This window comes from Muntiacus reevesi, chromosome 1 (assembly GCF_963930625.1).
Source record: "Muntiacus reevesi chromosome 1, mMunRee1.1, whole genome shotgun sequence".
In the NCBI taxonomy this organism is placed as follows: domain Eukaryota; kingdom Metazoa; phylum Chordata; class Mammalia; order Artiodactyla; family Cervidae; genus Muntiacus; species Muntiacus reevesi.
The window spans coordinates 31,633,971-31,649,632 of NC_089249.1; the positions used below are offsets into that span (position 1 = coordinate 31,633,971).

A 15,662-nucleotide genomic window follows, 5' to 3' on the forward strand; every position below is an offset into this window, starting at 1 on the left:
GACTCCTGAGAAATGTAGTTGAAAAAATATTATATTTCATGTTGACCATTCTATTTTGTGTGCCTTTCATTTGTGTGTAAATGACAATTGGCATAGCAATGCATGATGTAAAATAAGATTGTATTGGTATTGCAAAGCCTAATTCTGTCCATGTGAACAGAGAACCATGCATACTGATAGGAACCAGCCTGTTTTATTATCAAAAACCATATTAAATAATACAAATAGTCATACACATTTGAAGAAACAGAGTTGCAGTATAAAGACTTCCATTTTATCAACTAACTACTATCAGACTATGTAAAATATGTTGTTGTTGTTGTTGTTTCATCACTAAATTGTGTCTGACTCTTATGAACCCATGGACTGTAGCCCCTAGGCTTCTCTGTCTGTGGAATTTTCCAGGCAAGAATAATGGAGTGGGTTGCCACTCTCTTCTTCAGGGGATCTTCTCAACCAAAGAATCAAACCCACATCTCCTGCATTTTCAGGTGGATTCTTTATCACTGAGCCACCAAGGAAGCCCTATAAAATATGACCTTTAAGAAACAGATGGTAACCTAATCCTAAATAATACATCTTTTAAGATACTTTAATCATTGCCTTTTAAAGTACTTTTATTCAGCTTAAAATTGCCCTTGGCAAATAAAATAGCCCTGTTTTTTACCATACTCTCACAATTGTTTTCTTAATGAATGCTGTTTGCCACCCTTAAGTTTCTTTGATTACCAACTTTTAAAACAGAGATTTATTCTTTCCTGAAGTCAACAGACATACTTTGTTTAAGCATGCATTATTTGTACAGTAAGTATCATCATTTTGGTTGACATGAGTTTAATACATGAAAATGGTTCTTTATAAGAATGTAATGCTTAAGTTTTGAAAATAAAGGCTTCTATTAGACAAGAAGAACATTTAAGTCAAGCCTGCATAATATTAAGGATGAAATTTCATCGCCTCTTAGTGACAGAGGTCTTAATTCTGCATCATTTGAAAGTGGTCGTATCCTAGTAACAATGCCAATAATAAACACATCATGCAAAAGTAAAAATGTAATAGTGAAATGAGCCATTGAAAGGAAGAGTCAGTGACCATATAATATTTTAGTTTCTATCATATCTAGTAGCAATCTGGTTAAAAAGAAATGACAGTTGCCCTGAAGGAAATAAAGTGGAGGTATTATTGTAGTAGTAGTTTGGAAAGAAAATTGCACTGTGTCTTGACTGGATTATTTCTCTATCCTCGCAAAGTATCCCCACCTCTCAGTGGTGCCGCTTCTTGCCTTCTTTATACAAATTGAGTTTGTATCATCAAAACTCATAGGGCCCAGGGGCCCATTGGTGACAGAGAGGAGGAGGAAAAGGGGAATTAGAAAAAGAAAATGTGACAGGCAGTTTTGAAAAGAGAAGCAATTTTCCTTGTGGGTCTGTTTCTAAATAGGAGTTCTTTAATGCAATATTTTGCTTCTGCAAAGCAGTCAGTCAGAATCAAGTGCACGCTTGTGCTGTTTTGTGGGGCTTGGCACTGACAGGTTTTATTTAGGAGGGGTAGGGATACAGGGGGATCGGATGTGGGGAAGTTAGTATTTTGGCTGTATCAGCCCTGAAGGCAGAGTTAGCACTTGCATTGGGACAAAAGTATTTGTAGTCATCAGATAACTTTGCAGTCAGCTTCAATAGCATCACTCTTTTTTTTTCTTTCTTTTTTTTTTTTTTGGCAGCCAAGCTCTTAGTAGAACCATCTGTCTTTCTATTAGTATTTTTGAGGCCTGTTTTGAAGCCACTTTGCTTGGCAAAGTCATTTTCATCCTTGGAAACGATTTTTAAAAAAAGTTATGTGGCTTTTTGCCGAAGAAGACTACTATGTAAAAAATCCACATGGCTGTTCATTTTTGTTCTAAAGGAATATGGCTACTTGTCTTTGTCTTGAATCAAATGAAATTAGAGGTGATACAGCTCCAATGTGACTGTTGAGAAGTGAGAGGAAGATATTGCAATTTGAGCACTGTTTTTATGTTCCTGTTTCACTCAATGAGATGGTCTTTAGTCTTCCTAGTAGATTAATTGGAAGATAAATTGACTCCTTTTTTCTAAATTTTCGTGTAGGGGTTTTTTGTTTTTTCTTTTTTTTTTTTTCATTTTCTAAATACCACTTCATTGGATAGGATAAACTTACAAATTGACTTTCTATTATATGAAGTGAGAAAACACAGGCCATTAGTGGTCATTGAGGACCCTATGCCTCTTCTTGCTAATGGTGGAAAGTCAGCTTTGTCATCTTGGTTACTCCAGTTTGGGTAATTATATCCTGCCTACCTAAACCCCTCTTGTCATCTCATTTGGATATTATATTTTCCATTTTCTCAAAAACTGCTGTAGAGTTTCATTGTGTGCTTCTAAACAGCTGCTGTGCTCCCCACCGAAGGTGGCTGAATTTCAGCTGGAGGTGAACTGATCCCTGTAGACCACATGTGCTTGAATAGTATAATACTCACCGGACTAAATTCTTGCAGAACATTTGAAAAGTTTCCGATTTTACATTTTGTTTGTAATTGCGCTGACTTAGATCATAAAACTGCCTTTCATTTTAACATTTGTGTATGCCATTTAAACAAGTCTTCTATCACAACTTCCCGTATTTTGAGCTCTCACACAAACGGCTCCTTAGTTTCATGGAATAGTCTCTCTTGTTTTCTGATTCCTATAGTTTTCTCAACTTAGAAATGCCTTTCAGGCCTCTCTTCCTGGGGTAAGTCTAAAGCCCATTACTGTTCAAAAGCAGCTTTGATTTCCTCATAACCTATCCTTGCTGAAGGCCCTCCATCCCCCTGCCTTTCCCCCACCTGTAGGCTGAAATTCATCTTCTCTGATCCTCAAGCACAGCGACCAGAAACTCACAAAAGGGAAGACTGACAGCATCAAAATTCTCATGGTCTCTGCTCAGGTGCTAGGCTTTTCCATTGTCCTTTTTAATCATCTGTGATTACTTTCTTTTTCTTTTCTCACCATAATCATCCCAAACTTCCATACCTTCTCTGAACTCACTTCCTCAATCCCAACATGTCTCATTTTCAGGATATGAACTTTGCCTTCAACATTGAGAAAATTTCTTCCATCAGACCTGCTTTTCCTTAACTTCTCATTTCCTTGCCTGTAGAACATTATCTGCTTATCCACTTGTATAGCTCCAATCCTCAGGGCCTGGAGAAGGAGATGTTGTTCCCAGTTGAAATGAATCTCTACACCTCCACCTTGCCTTTCATCCTCCTCTGCAGTTGTGGTCCACCAAGTAACTTCTTTTTCCTACATTTCAAATTCTCAGTATCCACTTGCACCTTTGAGCTAATAAATGTGCTACTGCTGAAAACTCTGCTACTGAAGTAAAATCTATGCATCCCTATGCAGCTGTCATCAAATGTCTCTCCTGACATCTCATCCAACCTTCTCTGAAAAATCATCTACATTTGCCATCTCCTTTTTCTTGCCTGTCATCCAGTGTTTGGGCTTCTCTGGTGGCTCAGATATTTAAGGCTCTGCCTGCAATGTGGGAGACCCAGGTTTGACCCCTGGGTCGGGAGGATCCCCTAGAGAAGGAACTGGCGACCCACTCCCAGTATTCTTGCCTGGAGACTCCCATGGACAGAGGAGCCTGGCGGCTACACTCCATGGGTCTCAAAGAGTCAGACATGACTGAGCGACTAATACACACGTTCAGTGCTCAACCTTCAGGAATATGCTATCTTCCATTCTAATGAATTTGATATTGTTAGATTCACCGCTCTCTTCTAATTAACAATTCTGAACAATATTTTGTCTCTAAAATACTCTTTCTACAGCACTTTTCACTGAGACACTACTTCAATCTTAGTATTTCATTAGTTTTTCTGGTACTGTACTCATGATTTTCTTCATTCTTATCTTACCTCTTTGTTCTTAGACTCCTCTTCCTCTGCCTTTTGTTGAATTATTGCGGTGACCCAGATGATTTTACGCTGTCTTCTTTTTATCCTTCAAACCCTCTTTATAGATTATTTGGTCAGCTCTCATCAACAAGTGACTCCCCAAACCATAGGCTCTAAAAATCTCTTAACTAGCTTCAGATGGGAGTATCAATCTGCTAATATCTGCTGGTACGATATCTCCAGTGGAACATTATTTTGACACCTCTAACAAATATGTTCAGAACCATGTTCATATCTTTCTATGAAAGAAATCGTTACCCCTAATGCTTTCTTTGTTTGTTTTTACCAGTATAATAGTTACATAAACTAAACACTGAGAATTATCTTTGACTCTGTCCTCTTCTCCTTTTCTTTTATATGTGTGTGTGTATATATATATATATTATTCTTTTTATCTTTTAGGTACAGAGATTTCTTACATACTCATACATGTATAACCTCTTGCATCATCAACACCTACCTAGTCTCCACTTTGCTTTGCCTTTCAAATCTCTCCTCCATATACCCACCAGGATATCCCACCTAAACTACATCCGCCAGAGCTTACAGGGGAAACTCTGTATCTGTTTCGTTTTCTGATGCACAGACTGACATGCACTGGCTTTCTCTTCCTTATGTTTTTCTGCTCTTCTACACTGCTTGGTTTTTCCAAGCTATGGTTTTTCCAGTAGTCATGTATTGGTGTGAGAGTTGGACCATAAAGAAAGCTGAGTGCCAAAGAATTGATGCTTTTGAACTGTGGTGTTGAAGAAGACTCTTGAGAGTCCCTTGGACTGCAAGGAGATCAAACCAATCAATCCTAAAGGAAATCAGTCCTGAATATTCATTGAAAGGACTGATGCTGAAGCTGAAACTCCAGTACTTTGGCCACCTGATGTGAAGAACTGACTCATTTGAAAAGACTCTGATGCTGGGAAAGACTAAAGGTAGAAGGAGAAGGGAACAACAGAGGATGAGATGGTTGGATGGCATCACTGACTCGATGGACATGAATTTGAATAAACTCTGCAAGTTGGTGATGCACAGGAAGACCTGGCATGCTGCAGTCCATGGGGTCACAAAGAGTTGGACATGACTGAGCAACTGATCTGAACTGCACTGAACATTGCTTGGTAGCTTCCCACTCACATAATTTTTTTTTTTTTATCCCTGATAATTTGCTCATTTCTCATCTCCTCTGCTTAAAGTTCTTTCCTCACACTCCCTCCTTTTTGCCTGGATGACTCCTGCTTATTTGTTCAGAGTCTGTATCTGCTGGACCTGTCTCCATGAAGCCTGCTTTAACTTCTGGCTATGTTATGAGTTACTAGTTTGTACTTCCATAGTATATCGCATACAAGTCTCTGTTGTTGAACTAATGTCAATGTTTTCTAGTTGTCTGTCCCTTTGCCTCACCAGACTCAGGACTTCTATAGAGCAGATATTGTGTGTGAATTCGTCTTTGTAGTCCTAGTTACCAAAAAACTGTGCATTCTATTACAGTTAGTAAAAGTGTTGATTGAATGAATAATAAACAGACCTATGGGACTAGGAGCTAAATTAATAACCTTAAATATCTACATGGTATATTAGTTTCATGGAACCCAATGTAAGATTTTGCAATAGAATATTTACATAAAATCCTGGAGAAGGAAATGGCAACCCACTCCAGTATTCTTACCTGGGAAATCCCATAGACAGAGAAGCCTGGCGGGCTACAGTCCAAGGGGTGGCAGAGAGTCGGACCCAACTTAGTGACTGAGCATGATTTACCTAAACTATAAAATATTTAATTATGAATAATTGGTAAGTGTTTAGTCATTCTTTTACAAGTGTGATAAAGTGATTATGGTGAATTCATTAGATTTTAGAGGTCAAGATTACATTCATAATCTATGTGGTAGAATTATAAAATGTGTTAAAACATAATATTGCATCTTAAAGTTTAATGTATATAGGAAGTAGCCTCTTAAATTCATTATGTGTTATTCTAACTTGTGAATATCATGCCCCCGTTAAAAAGACCCAAAATTTTGTGGCAAAAGTATTTTCCTAAAACTTAATTATAGATGTCACATGTTTTGCAAACCTTAATTAGGAGCTTTAAGAGATTTCATCCATTAAGTAAAGGAAAATAAAGTTAACAGTGAATAGTACTTGGAAATAGTCAAAATTGGTAAATATATAAGAATAACTTACTAACCTTATTGCATTGATTTTAGAATTTACCCAGGAAACATTATACTGCTTTGATGTGATATGATGTGTCCCTTTCTTCCAAAGCTTGGCTAATTTTCAGCAACAAGGAGCTAAAAATTACACAAGATACAGCAATAATACAGCTGATGTTCATTATTTACACTACTTATGTTCTATAAAGGTGACATGAACACTGAATTAGCAAATGCTGAGCAACTGCTTCTAAAGGAAACACAGACTTAGGCTCCAAGGATCCTTAGGTCGCACTATTTTCATCAACTGATCAATACATGTACTTGTTTTATGTGTGTTTCTGTTTAAAGACAACTTATTAATATGTATTATTGATTGTATGTGCATTTTAAACAACAAAATCATCAAAATTTCTTGCTGCCTTGTACAGGTCTGTAAGTGATCACAAAAACACTAGTACAAGTAAATTTGGGGAGAATACAAGTAAATTTTAGTGAGTAGGCAAATTGGCAAGTACAGAATCTGCAAATAATGAGGATCAACTCTATTTGAAATGTGGTTTTAGTTGCATAGATAAATTAACCACAGATCTTGTATTGTATATGTTTTACTCTTTACTTTATTCTGAAGTTTAGTACAATGCTCAGTAATCTGTCCTATAATATTCTAAAATAAACACATCATTGGGGCTATGAAATTAGGTTTATTTTTTATTTTAGTTTTTCCTTTCCCTTGTAGTTCCTTCTGTTCCCCACCCCCAATTCTTCCCAAGTGTTGGAAAAGTGTACTAGATTATTAGGAGATGTAGTTTCAGTGTTAACTTTGGGATCTTGAACAATTTATTTAGCCAAACTCTCATTTATTTATCAGCACAATGACTGTATTATGCCAGATTTCTCAGTCTTGAAAGTATTATTTTATATATATGGATCTTGGAAAATTCTGGCACTAAAAAAAATTATAATACTAAAGCAAAATATTTTTAAAAAATTATAGTAAAATAACAGATTTTAAAAGCCTCCAAATCTATTGTAATTTATTCTTTAAAATACTAAAATTTTACCTGAAAGATTATTTTAAATTATCTGAGTATAAATGAATTACCTGGATAAAAGCTGTCACACACACAAGTAGAGAGATTTATGTACATACTGTAACCAATTAAACAGTATAACCAAAAAATTAACTTTACAATATCAATATAAATATTTTTTTAAAACCTTAGAAATAAAATTACCAAGGAAAATGCAATAAGTATTTGAAGAATATTCTAATAAATTGAAAGATGTAATCTGCCATCAAGCAGCTAGGTTAATGAATTCAACAAAAAATTCGACATCCTAAAATTAATGTGGAAAAATAAATGTAAATAAAACCAGGAAATATCTCAGAAAGAAAATAATAATGATGAATACTTATATCTGCAAGACTGTAATAATTAAAACATGTTTTTAAAACATGGGTAGGCAAGTCTATCTGTTCATTACAGATATAATATGTTTCCAGTATTTCTGTATTACTTTGCTATTTCTTCATGCATGCATATTCCCAAGAATCATGGATTTATCTTAATGTATGTGACTTTTTATCTATATCTTAAGAACAGGAACAGAAAGCAGCTGATATTTCATGCTGCCGTTTTTCTCCAGTGAAACTGAATTCCTTTCTGGTTGTTAAAGAACTTTGTTGTCCACAGGCCTTTTGTGGACATTTGGAGTTGGTGCACGAAGAAGAAATTACATAGATAGGATTATATAATACATTCTTCTTCTTTATTTATGAATTATTAATTCATATAATAATTAAGATGCTGCTCTAAACCCTAAAGTTACAATTATAAATAAGTTACAACCTCTTTCCTAAATAAGCTGGTAGGTCTTAAGGAAGACTCAAGTTATACCAGTAACTATTATTCAATACATTAAGTATTGTATTATTTATTATAAGTATTGTAAGTATTTGTGAGGTTAAAGAAGTAACAATTGTTTCTGCCTGAAAACTGGCATCATAAGAAAGAAATGCTTCACAGGCAGAGGCATTATGTGGGTCTCAAAAGCCTTTGGAAAATAAGTAGAATTTTTGGCCAAGAAGAAAAGGAAAAGAGAAATTACTAAAATCAGAGGAGAAAAATACTTCTGAGTCTCTTCAAGCGTGGAAAAGCGCCGTGTATGCAAGGAAGTCTTCATGATCCATCGAGGCAAGAGTGCAGGGTATCTGAAGGAGGACAGAAAAATGGCTGGAAAGATGGAGTAGGAGCAAACTGTGAATAAACTCGAATAATATATAGAAGGATTTGGTTGTTATTCTCTTAGTGAAAGTGAACCATCCCACAGCTTTTCACAAGAGGAGCATGTGAAATACAGATACAAGGCTCGTTTAGAAAGAATTCTATGAAGAATATAGTTTAATATCCTCTCAGCACCAGACCTGTAAGAAGTAGAGTCTCCCTTTCAGATACTTATATACCTGAAGTTGAAGCAGTTGCCTATAAAAGTGAAAGTTTAGTCATTCAGTTGTGTCCAACTCTTTGTGACCCCATGGACTGTAGTGTGCCAGGCTCCTCTGTCCATGAAATTCTCCAGGCAAGAATGCTGGAGAGGGTAGCCATTCCCTTCTGCAGGGGATCTTCCCGACTCAGGGATCGAACCTGGGTCTCCTGCAGAGTAGGCAGATTCTTTACCGTCAACGCAAAATAAGGAGACCAAAAAAAAAAAAAAAAAAAAAAACATGTTGACAGTGACTTCAGCGTTCTTTAAGACAGTACTTCTCAAACCTGGATGCACATTGAAATCATCAGGGGGACATTAAATAAGGCTGATGGCTGGGTCTCACTCCTGTTGATTCAGATTGAATTGGTCTGAAAACAGTCTGGGCAGAGTGTTTTTCAGAGCTTGCCAGGTGATTCTAAAATCCACATTCAAGTTTAAGAACTACTTTACTAAACAAGAACCTATTGTTTCTGCAATTGTACAAGTTTATTTTCCCCAAATTTTAAGGTCTCTGAAGTTTGGATGCCTCTTCTAACCCTTGTATGTATTCCATTTGAAGTTCCTTCCTTCTTGTCTCTAAATTGCTCTTATTAAATTTATAACCATCTTATACATCATTTAACCAATGGTGTCTCAGAAAGGCGATGTACTGTATAAAATATAATAACTTATTTCCAAACAAGGAAATATGAAGGGTACATATAGTAGTTGGTGATAACGCTAAACCAGTATGGCTGGTTTGTTGTTTGTTTCTTTGTTTGCTTGTTATTCTGGTCTGTGTCCTCTTCTTATATAGAGCCAGCCCCCATGCTGTTTTTTCTCCAAATATCTCCCATTGTTTCAGGCCACTTTTCCCTGCATACCTGCTCAGCATGCAGTCTCTAATTTTTGAAATTTTAATCAATTGTCTTCCAGTGGTTTCTTAATAAGGTTTATCTTTCCCCCATTATGTTCAAAAAAATTTTGGCTGCAGTGGTATAACATCTACAACCTTCAGCTCTAACCTTAAAACACTGTCTTTTTGTTTTCTGGTTGTGTTGTTCACTTTATTTCACTCTGGTGGCAGTGATAGGTTTTAAAATCCTTTTTGCTAAAAGAAATGCTTTCCAGTTTGGAGTCATTTCTGAAAACTGATCTCTCGTTCTTAATGTTGCTCTCTCTTTCTGCCTGGCTGGCTGGCTGGCTGGCTTTCTCTCTCTCTCTCCCCAACCCCCATTCTCATCATGCCTTCTCTCTGTCTTTCTCCCTCTCTCTCTCAACATTCCCCACTCCCCGCCAACAACACCCACTCACCAACCAAAATCTCAGAAATATCTCAGAGGTTTACTATGAAAGATGAAATGAAGGAGAAACTGGGGGTAGACTTTTGAAATGAGAATAAGAATTATGTGTCCTAAGAATGTGAGAGAAAGGGAAATCAAGTCTGGGAGATATTTCAGAGTTGTTATTAAGGTTGGCAACTGAATGAATTTCTTCTGTGTTTTTGTGTTGTTTTGTGTATGTGCTTGTTTTATACTTAACCGTTCTCCGCACTGTAACAGAAGCTCCATGGGCGTAGGATCTTGCTTGTCTTGTTCATTACAGTGTCTGTACTACCTAGCTCATTTTCTTATACATAGTATGTTTTCATGAAGTAGTTATTTCCCAACTAACTGCATTAATGCGAGGAAGAAATAGTAAAGGAGAACAAAATGTCAGATGTGTGATTTTTAGCATGATTATAAATTCTCATTAATATGTTCACTGACAAACACTAATCAATAACCATGTCCACCAGAGAAATTTTGTTGAAATATTTGAAAAACTATCTTAGATATTCCAGTAAATGACAACCTCTGCATTTAGTAATAATGTGACATAGCTGGAGAAATTACTGCATTAGTTTATATTTCTAGAAATTATTGTTCAATTCAAAGAAAATAGTGATTCCATTGTATTAGATTATTGAATTATATGAATCACACATTCTGAGAGTGACACATGAAAATTAAAGTGTGTTCTAAAGATGGCAACCAAAACAGAGGCCATATGATTTGAAAGTGAAAGTGGAGCTCACTCAGTGGTGTCCAACTCTCTGCAACCCCATGCTCTATACAGTTCAGTTCAGTCTCTCAGTTGTGTCCGACTCTTTGTGACCCCATGGACTGTAGCACACCAGGCCTCCCTGTCCATCACCAACTCCAGGAATTTACTCAAACTCATGTCCATTGAGTTAGTGATGCCATCCCACCATCTCATCCTCTGTCGTCCCCTTCTCCTCCTGCCCTCAATCTTTCCCAGCATCAGGGTCTTTTCCAGTGGGTCAGTTCATCGCATCAGGTGGCCAAAGTATTGGAGTTTCAGCTTCAACATCAGTCCCGCCAGTGAACATTCAGGACTGTTTTCCTTTAGGATTGGTTGGATCTCCTTGTAGTCCAAGGGACTCTCAAGAGTCATCTTCAACACCACACTTCAAAAGCATCAATTCTTCGGCACTCAGCTTTCTTTATAGTCCAACTCTCACATCTAGACATGACTACTGGAAAAACCATAGCCTTGACTAGACGGACCTTTGTTGGCAAAATAAGGTCTCTGCTTTTTAATATGCTGTCTAGGTTGGTCATAATATTTCTTCCAAGGAGTAAGTCTCTTTTTATTTCATGGCTGCAGGCACCATCTGCAGTGATCTGGGAGCCCAAGAAAATAAAGTCAGCCACTGTTTCTACTGTTTCTCCATCTATTTACCATGAAGTGATGGGACCAGATACCATAATCTTAGTTTTCTGAATGTTGAGCTTTAAGCCAACTTTTCACTCTCCTCTTTCACTTTCATCAAGAAGCTCTTTACTTCTTCTCCACTTTCTGCCATAAGGGTACTATCATCTGCATATCTGAGGTTATTGATATTTCTCCCAGCAATCTTGATTCCAGCTTGTGCTTCATCCAGCCCAGCGTTTCTCATGATGTACTCAGCATATAAGTTAAATAAGCAGGGTGACAATATACAGCCTTGACGTACTCCTTTTCCTATTTGGAACCAATCTGTTGTTCCATGTCCAGTTCTAACTGTTGCTTCCTGACCTGCATACAGATTTCTCAAGAGGCAGGTCAGGTGGCCTGGTAGTCCCATCTCTTGAAGAATTTTCCACAGATTATTGTGATCCACAGAGTCAAAAGCTTTGGCATAGTCAATAAAGCAGAAATAGATGTTTTTCTTGAGCTCTCTTGCTTTTTTTATGATCCAATTTGTTGTCAATTTGATCTCTGGTTCCTCTGCCTTTTCTAAAACCAGCGTGAACATCTGGAAGTTCACGGTTCACGTATTGTTGAAGCCTGGCTTGGAGAATTTTGAGCATTACTTAGCTAGCCTGTGAGATGAGTGCAATTGTGTAGTAGTTTGAGCATTCTTTAGGATTGCCTTTCTTAGGGATTGGAATGAAAACTGACCTTTTCCAGTCCTGTGGCCACTTCTTAGTTCTCCAAATTTACCTTGACATATTGAGTGACGCACTTTCACAGCATCATGTTTCAGGATTTGAAATAGCTCAACTGGAATTCCATCACCTTCACTAGCTTTGTTTGTAGTGATGCTTCCTAAGGCCCATTTGACTTCACATTCCAGGATGTCTTGCTCTAGGTGAGTGATCACACCATTGTGATTAGCTGGGTCATGATCTTTTTTGTACAGTTCTGTGTATTCTTGCCACTTCCTTTTAATATCTTCTGCTTCTGTTAGATCCATATCATTTCTGTCCTTTATTGAGCCCAATCCCAAGCCAGAATACTAGAGTGGGTAGCCATTCCCTTCTTCAGGGGATCTTCCTAATCCAGTATTCAAACCCTGGTCTCCCTCATTATTGGTGGATTCTTTACCAGCTGAGCCACCAGGGAAACCCAAGAATACTGGAATGGGTAGCCTATCTCATCTCCAGCAGATCTTCCTGACCCAGGAATCAAACCAGAGTCTCCTGCATTGCAGGCAGATTCTTTACCAACTGAGCCACCAGGGTAGCCATATGGTTTGAGGAATGGTTCAGTTGCCTGAAAGAAGATAGATGACAAAGAAAGTCTATCACAGAGAAGAATCAAAGGAACCAGATCATAGACATAGTTTTGACCCGCCCCCACCCCATTCCATGGCCATGGGCAACTCAGTTCTCTTTTGCCCCCAGGTGCCTCTTCTATTAGAGGCTTCCCAAGAGGTGCAGCGGCAAAAAATTTTCCTGCCAATGCTAGAGGTGCAAGAGATGCAAATTGGATTTCTGGGTCAGAAAGATCCCTTGGAGAAGGGAATGGCAACCCATTCTAGTATTCCATGTACAGAAGAATCTGGTGGACTTCAGTCTATGGGTTTGCAAAGAGTCAGATGCAATTTAGCATACATGTGTGCGTGCACATGAACACACACATATACACACACACCCCTCTTCTGTAAAGAATAGAGAAAGTCTTAATACTCTCTAAGTTTCTTCCAGATTTTTATTCAGAAATTTAAAACCTCAATATTATGCATGAACATGAGAATTATCTTCAAGTAGTGAAGAAATTATAAAATTGTACATTTTAGTTAATTTTGCTTTATAAGGTAGAATTAGTCCCAACAGATGGGATTTATAAAAGGAGATTTTAGTTCAACCTAACCGGTACTTTTAAAGTCATTATATTAATGCAATAGGAAAAGACTTGTAGTGTGAAACATCAATAGATACTTCACCACTGTCAAGGATATATGTAGGGAAATTTTTTACCAGGTTAGAAAGTGAGCTTGATATCACCTTTCAGTTATAGCATCCAGTATTCTGAATCTGCCGTCTAAAGCAGTCCCAAGGCTGTCTCACACCCAGTGTGCCAGCAAACTTATATGCCAGTATATTGAATTGAATATTTTTTTTCTTTTATCATAAAATAAGGAGGGTTGGGAAGCATGGACTATCAAGACTTCTTCTCTTTGATTCGCTCTAATACGTTCAGCAGGTTCAAGGTCAACTGCCGCCATTAATGATTCCCGTATTCCCTCCTGATCAACGGACTCTGGCTGCAGCTGCCCAGCAAGGATTCCTCCTTCCTCCAGGCTTCAGCTATAAGGCTGGATGTAGTAAGTACTGTTGATTTTTCATTTGGGAGTGGGTGGAGGGCATGGCTTTAGGCAATTTAATATTGCTGCCACACCAAGAAATGAGATCACCCGTATAGCCTTTTTATTTTAAAGGGAAAATACACAGAAAATGTAGAAAAGGATTTATGTTGATATTTAAGGGCCTAGAATATTTCTGTGTTTCTGAAGCCAATATTTTCTTTTTATAATTTGGTTTCATAACTTTTATTTCCAGTGTACTCCTAAAATATGAGTGTGATTTTCAGGTTCAATTTATTTTTACGTAGGTAAACTAGGAATATCCCCGCTTCCCTTGTGGCTCAGATGGTAAAGAATCCGCCTGCAGTGCGGAAGACCTGGATATGATCCCTGGGTCGGGAGGATCCCCTGTAAAAGGGAATGGCAACCCACTCCAGTATTCTTGCCTGGAAGATTCCATGGGCAGAGGAACCTGGCAGGCTACAGTCCATGGGGTCACAAAGAGAAGATAGGAATATGCATTTTAATAGGTTTCTATTGTGCTTTAAGATAAACCCAAGGTTCCTAATGTGAATTAGCTGGCCTTCCATTATCCGTCTCCTCCCTATATTTACAGCCTAATTTCTCACTGGTATTCTTTTAGCTCTTAGACCAAACCATACTCTTTCTTAACTTGTGATTTGAATTTTCTGTGTTCACTCTCCTTGGTGTCGTGAACCTCTTCCAACTCAGACCAGGGAAGGCTGGCCTGAGCTAGTTAGATCCTTGTCTCCAGGTTCCTTTGGATCCTGTATATTTTCTTCCACTTCAATTGTAAAATGAGGGCCCGTGTGCCTTCTGTTTCACTTATTGTTATATCTAAAGTTTTAGTACAATATTCAACTATTTGTTGAATGAATTAATGAGCATTCATTACAAACCAAAAAAAAAGCATTTTTACACTGATAGACTATATTGAAATGACTGTTTATATTGCTTATTCACTTTAGTCGCCTGTGATTTTATGACCTTTTTTTTTTTTAACCAAAATCAAAATTCTACACTGTTAGTTTTGGAAACAATCTAATACTTTATTTTCCAAAATTCAGATACTCAAAATGCAAGCTATAATCTGTTAGATAAAAATAGTAACAAATTCCAAAGAGGGACTAGGCTGCTAAGCTAAGTATCTTCCAGAACATCATTATCATGCTCAAAAAATACAGAGAAAGTAAGTATATTGAAGTATTTTGATAGATCAAAGTAGAATACCATTAAAAACAATTAGCAAAATATTATCACTTTAGATATTTATGTAGAATATTCTTAAGTTCCAGAAGATTTTGTTTCATTTATATGTTAATAAATTGTCCCATTAACATCCTGCTATGCTTCAACTTACTCCTTTTGAGAAATTCTGTTGAATATTACTAGAAATCAGATATACTTCCTGCTAAATCATGTCTTGAAATTTCATACTTAACATTTATTTCTAGTTTTTATACCTTTTTTATTACAACATTGAAGAAATGGGATATAATGTTTTAAATATACAGAGCCATAAATATGAGTAGATGCAACTATGGAGTCTAGGTAAAAATAAACTGAACAGAGGAGTGTCAAAATTCAGACTCTACTATAGGCACTTTGTTCTTTACAGTTTTTAACATGGCTTTTGAATATCTTTCTCTTTGGTTTCCTGCGTTTTAAAATGGTGTTCTGGATCTTTAATTTATTCATTTAATATGTTTGTCACATAATTGTGTCTTTGTAGACTGATTCATCCAGAAATACCAGCTTCTTTTTATAATTAAGGACTACATTTATATTCTATATATTTAAATTCTAAAAATAAAATTTTCAGAAGAAAATTTTAAATTCTATCACTATATTAATTTCTGAGTTTTTAAAATATATTTTGTTTCCATATACCTAAGGAATTACTATTCACATTAAATGCATGTTGCCAATGTGTTTTTTTGTAGCTTTGGTTACTAAAGTTAAAGAAAAAACACTTTTAAAAATCAGA

At 36.8% G+C, this 15,662-nt stretch overlaps 1 protein-coding gene across 9 annotated transcripts in view; it reads left to right on the forward strand.

Annotated features, from left to right (window-relative positions):
* Window positions 1–15,662, forward strand: part of SOX5 (SRY-box transcription factor 5) — a 1,093,182-nt gene that overhangs the window by 935,094 nt on the left and 142,426 nt on the right. For all 9 annotated transcript variants that reach the window (XM_065940365.1, XM_065940375.1, XM_065940347.1 and 6 more), the window contains one exon: window positions 13,555–13,675. In XM_065940365.1, the coding sequence (XP_065796437.1) occupies window positions 13,555–13,675 (121 nt within the window). The remainder of the gene's footprint in view (window positions 1–13,554; window positions 13,676–15,662) is intronic.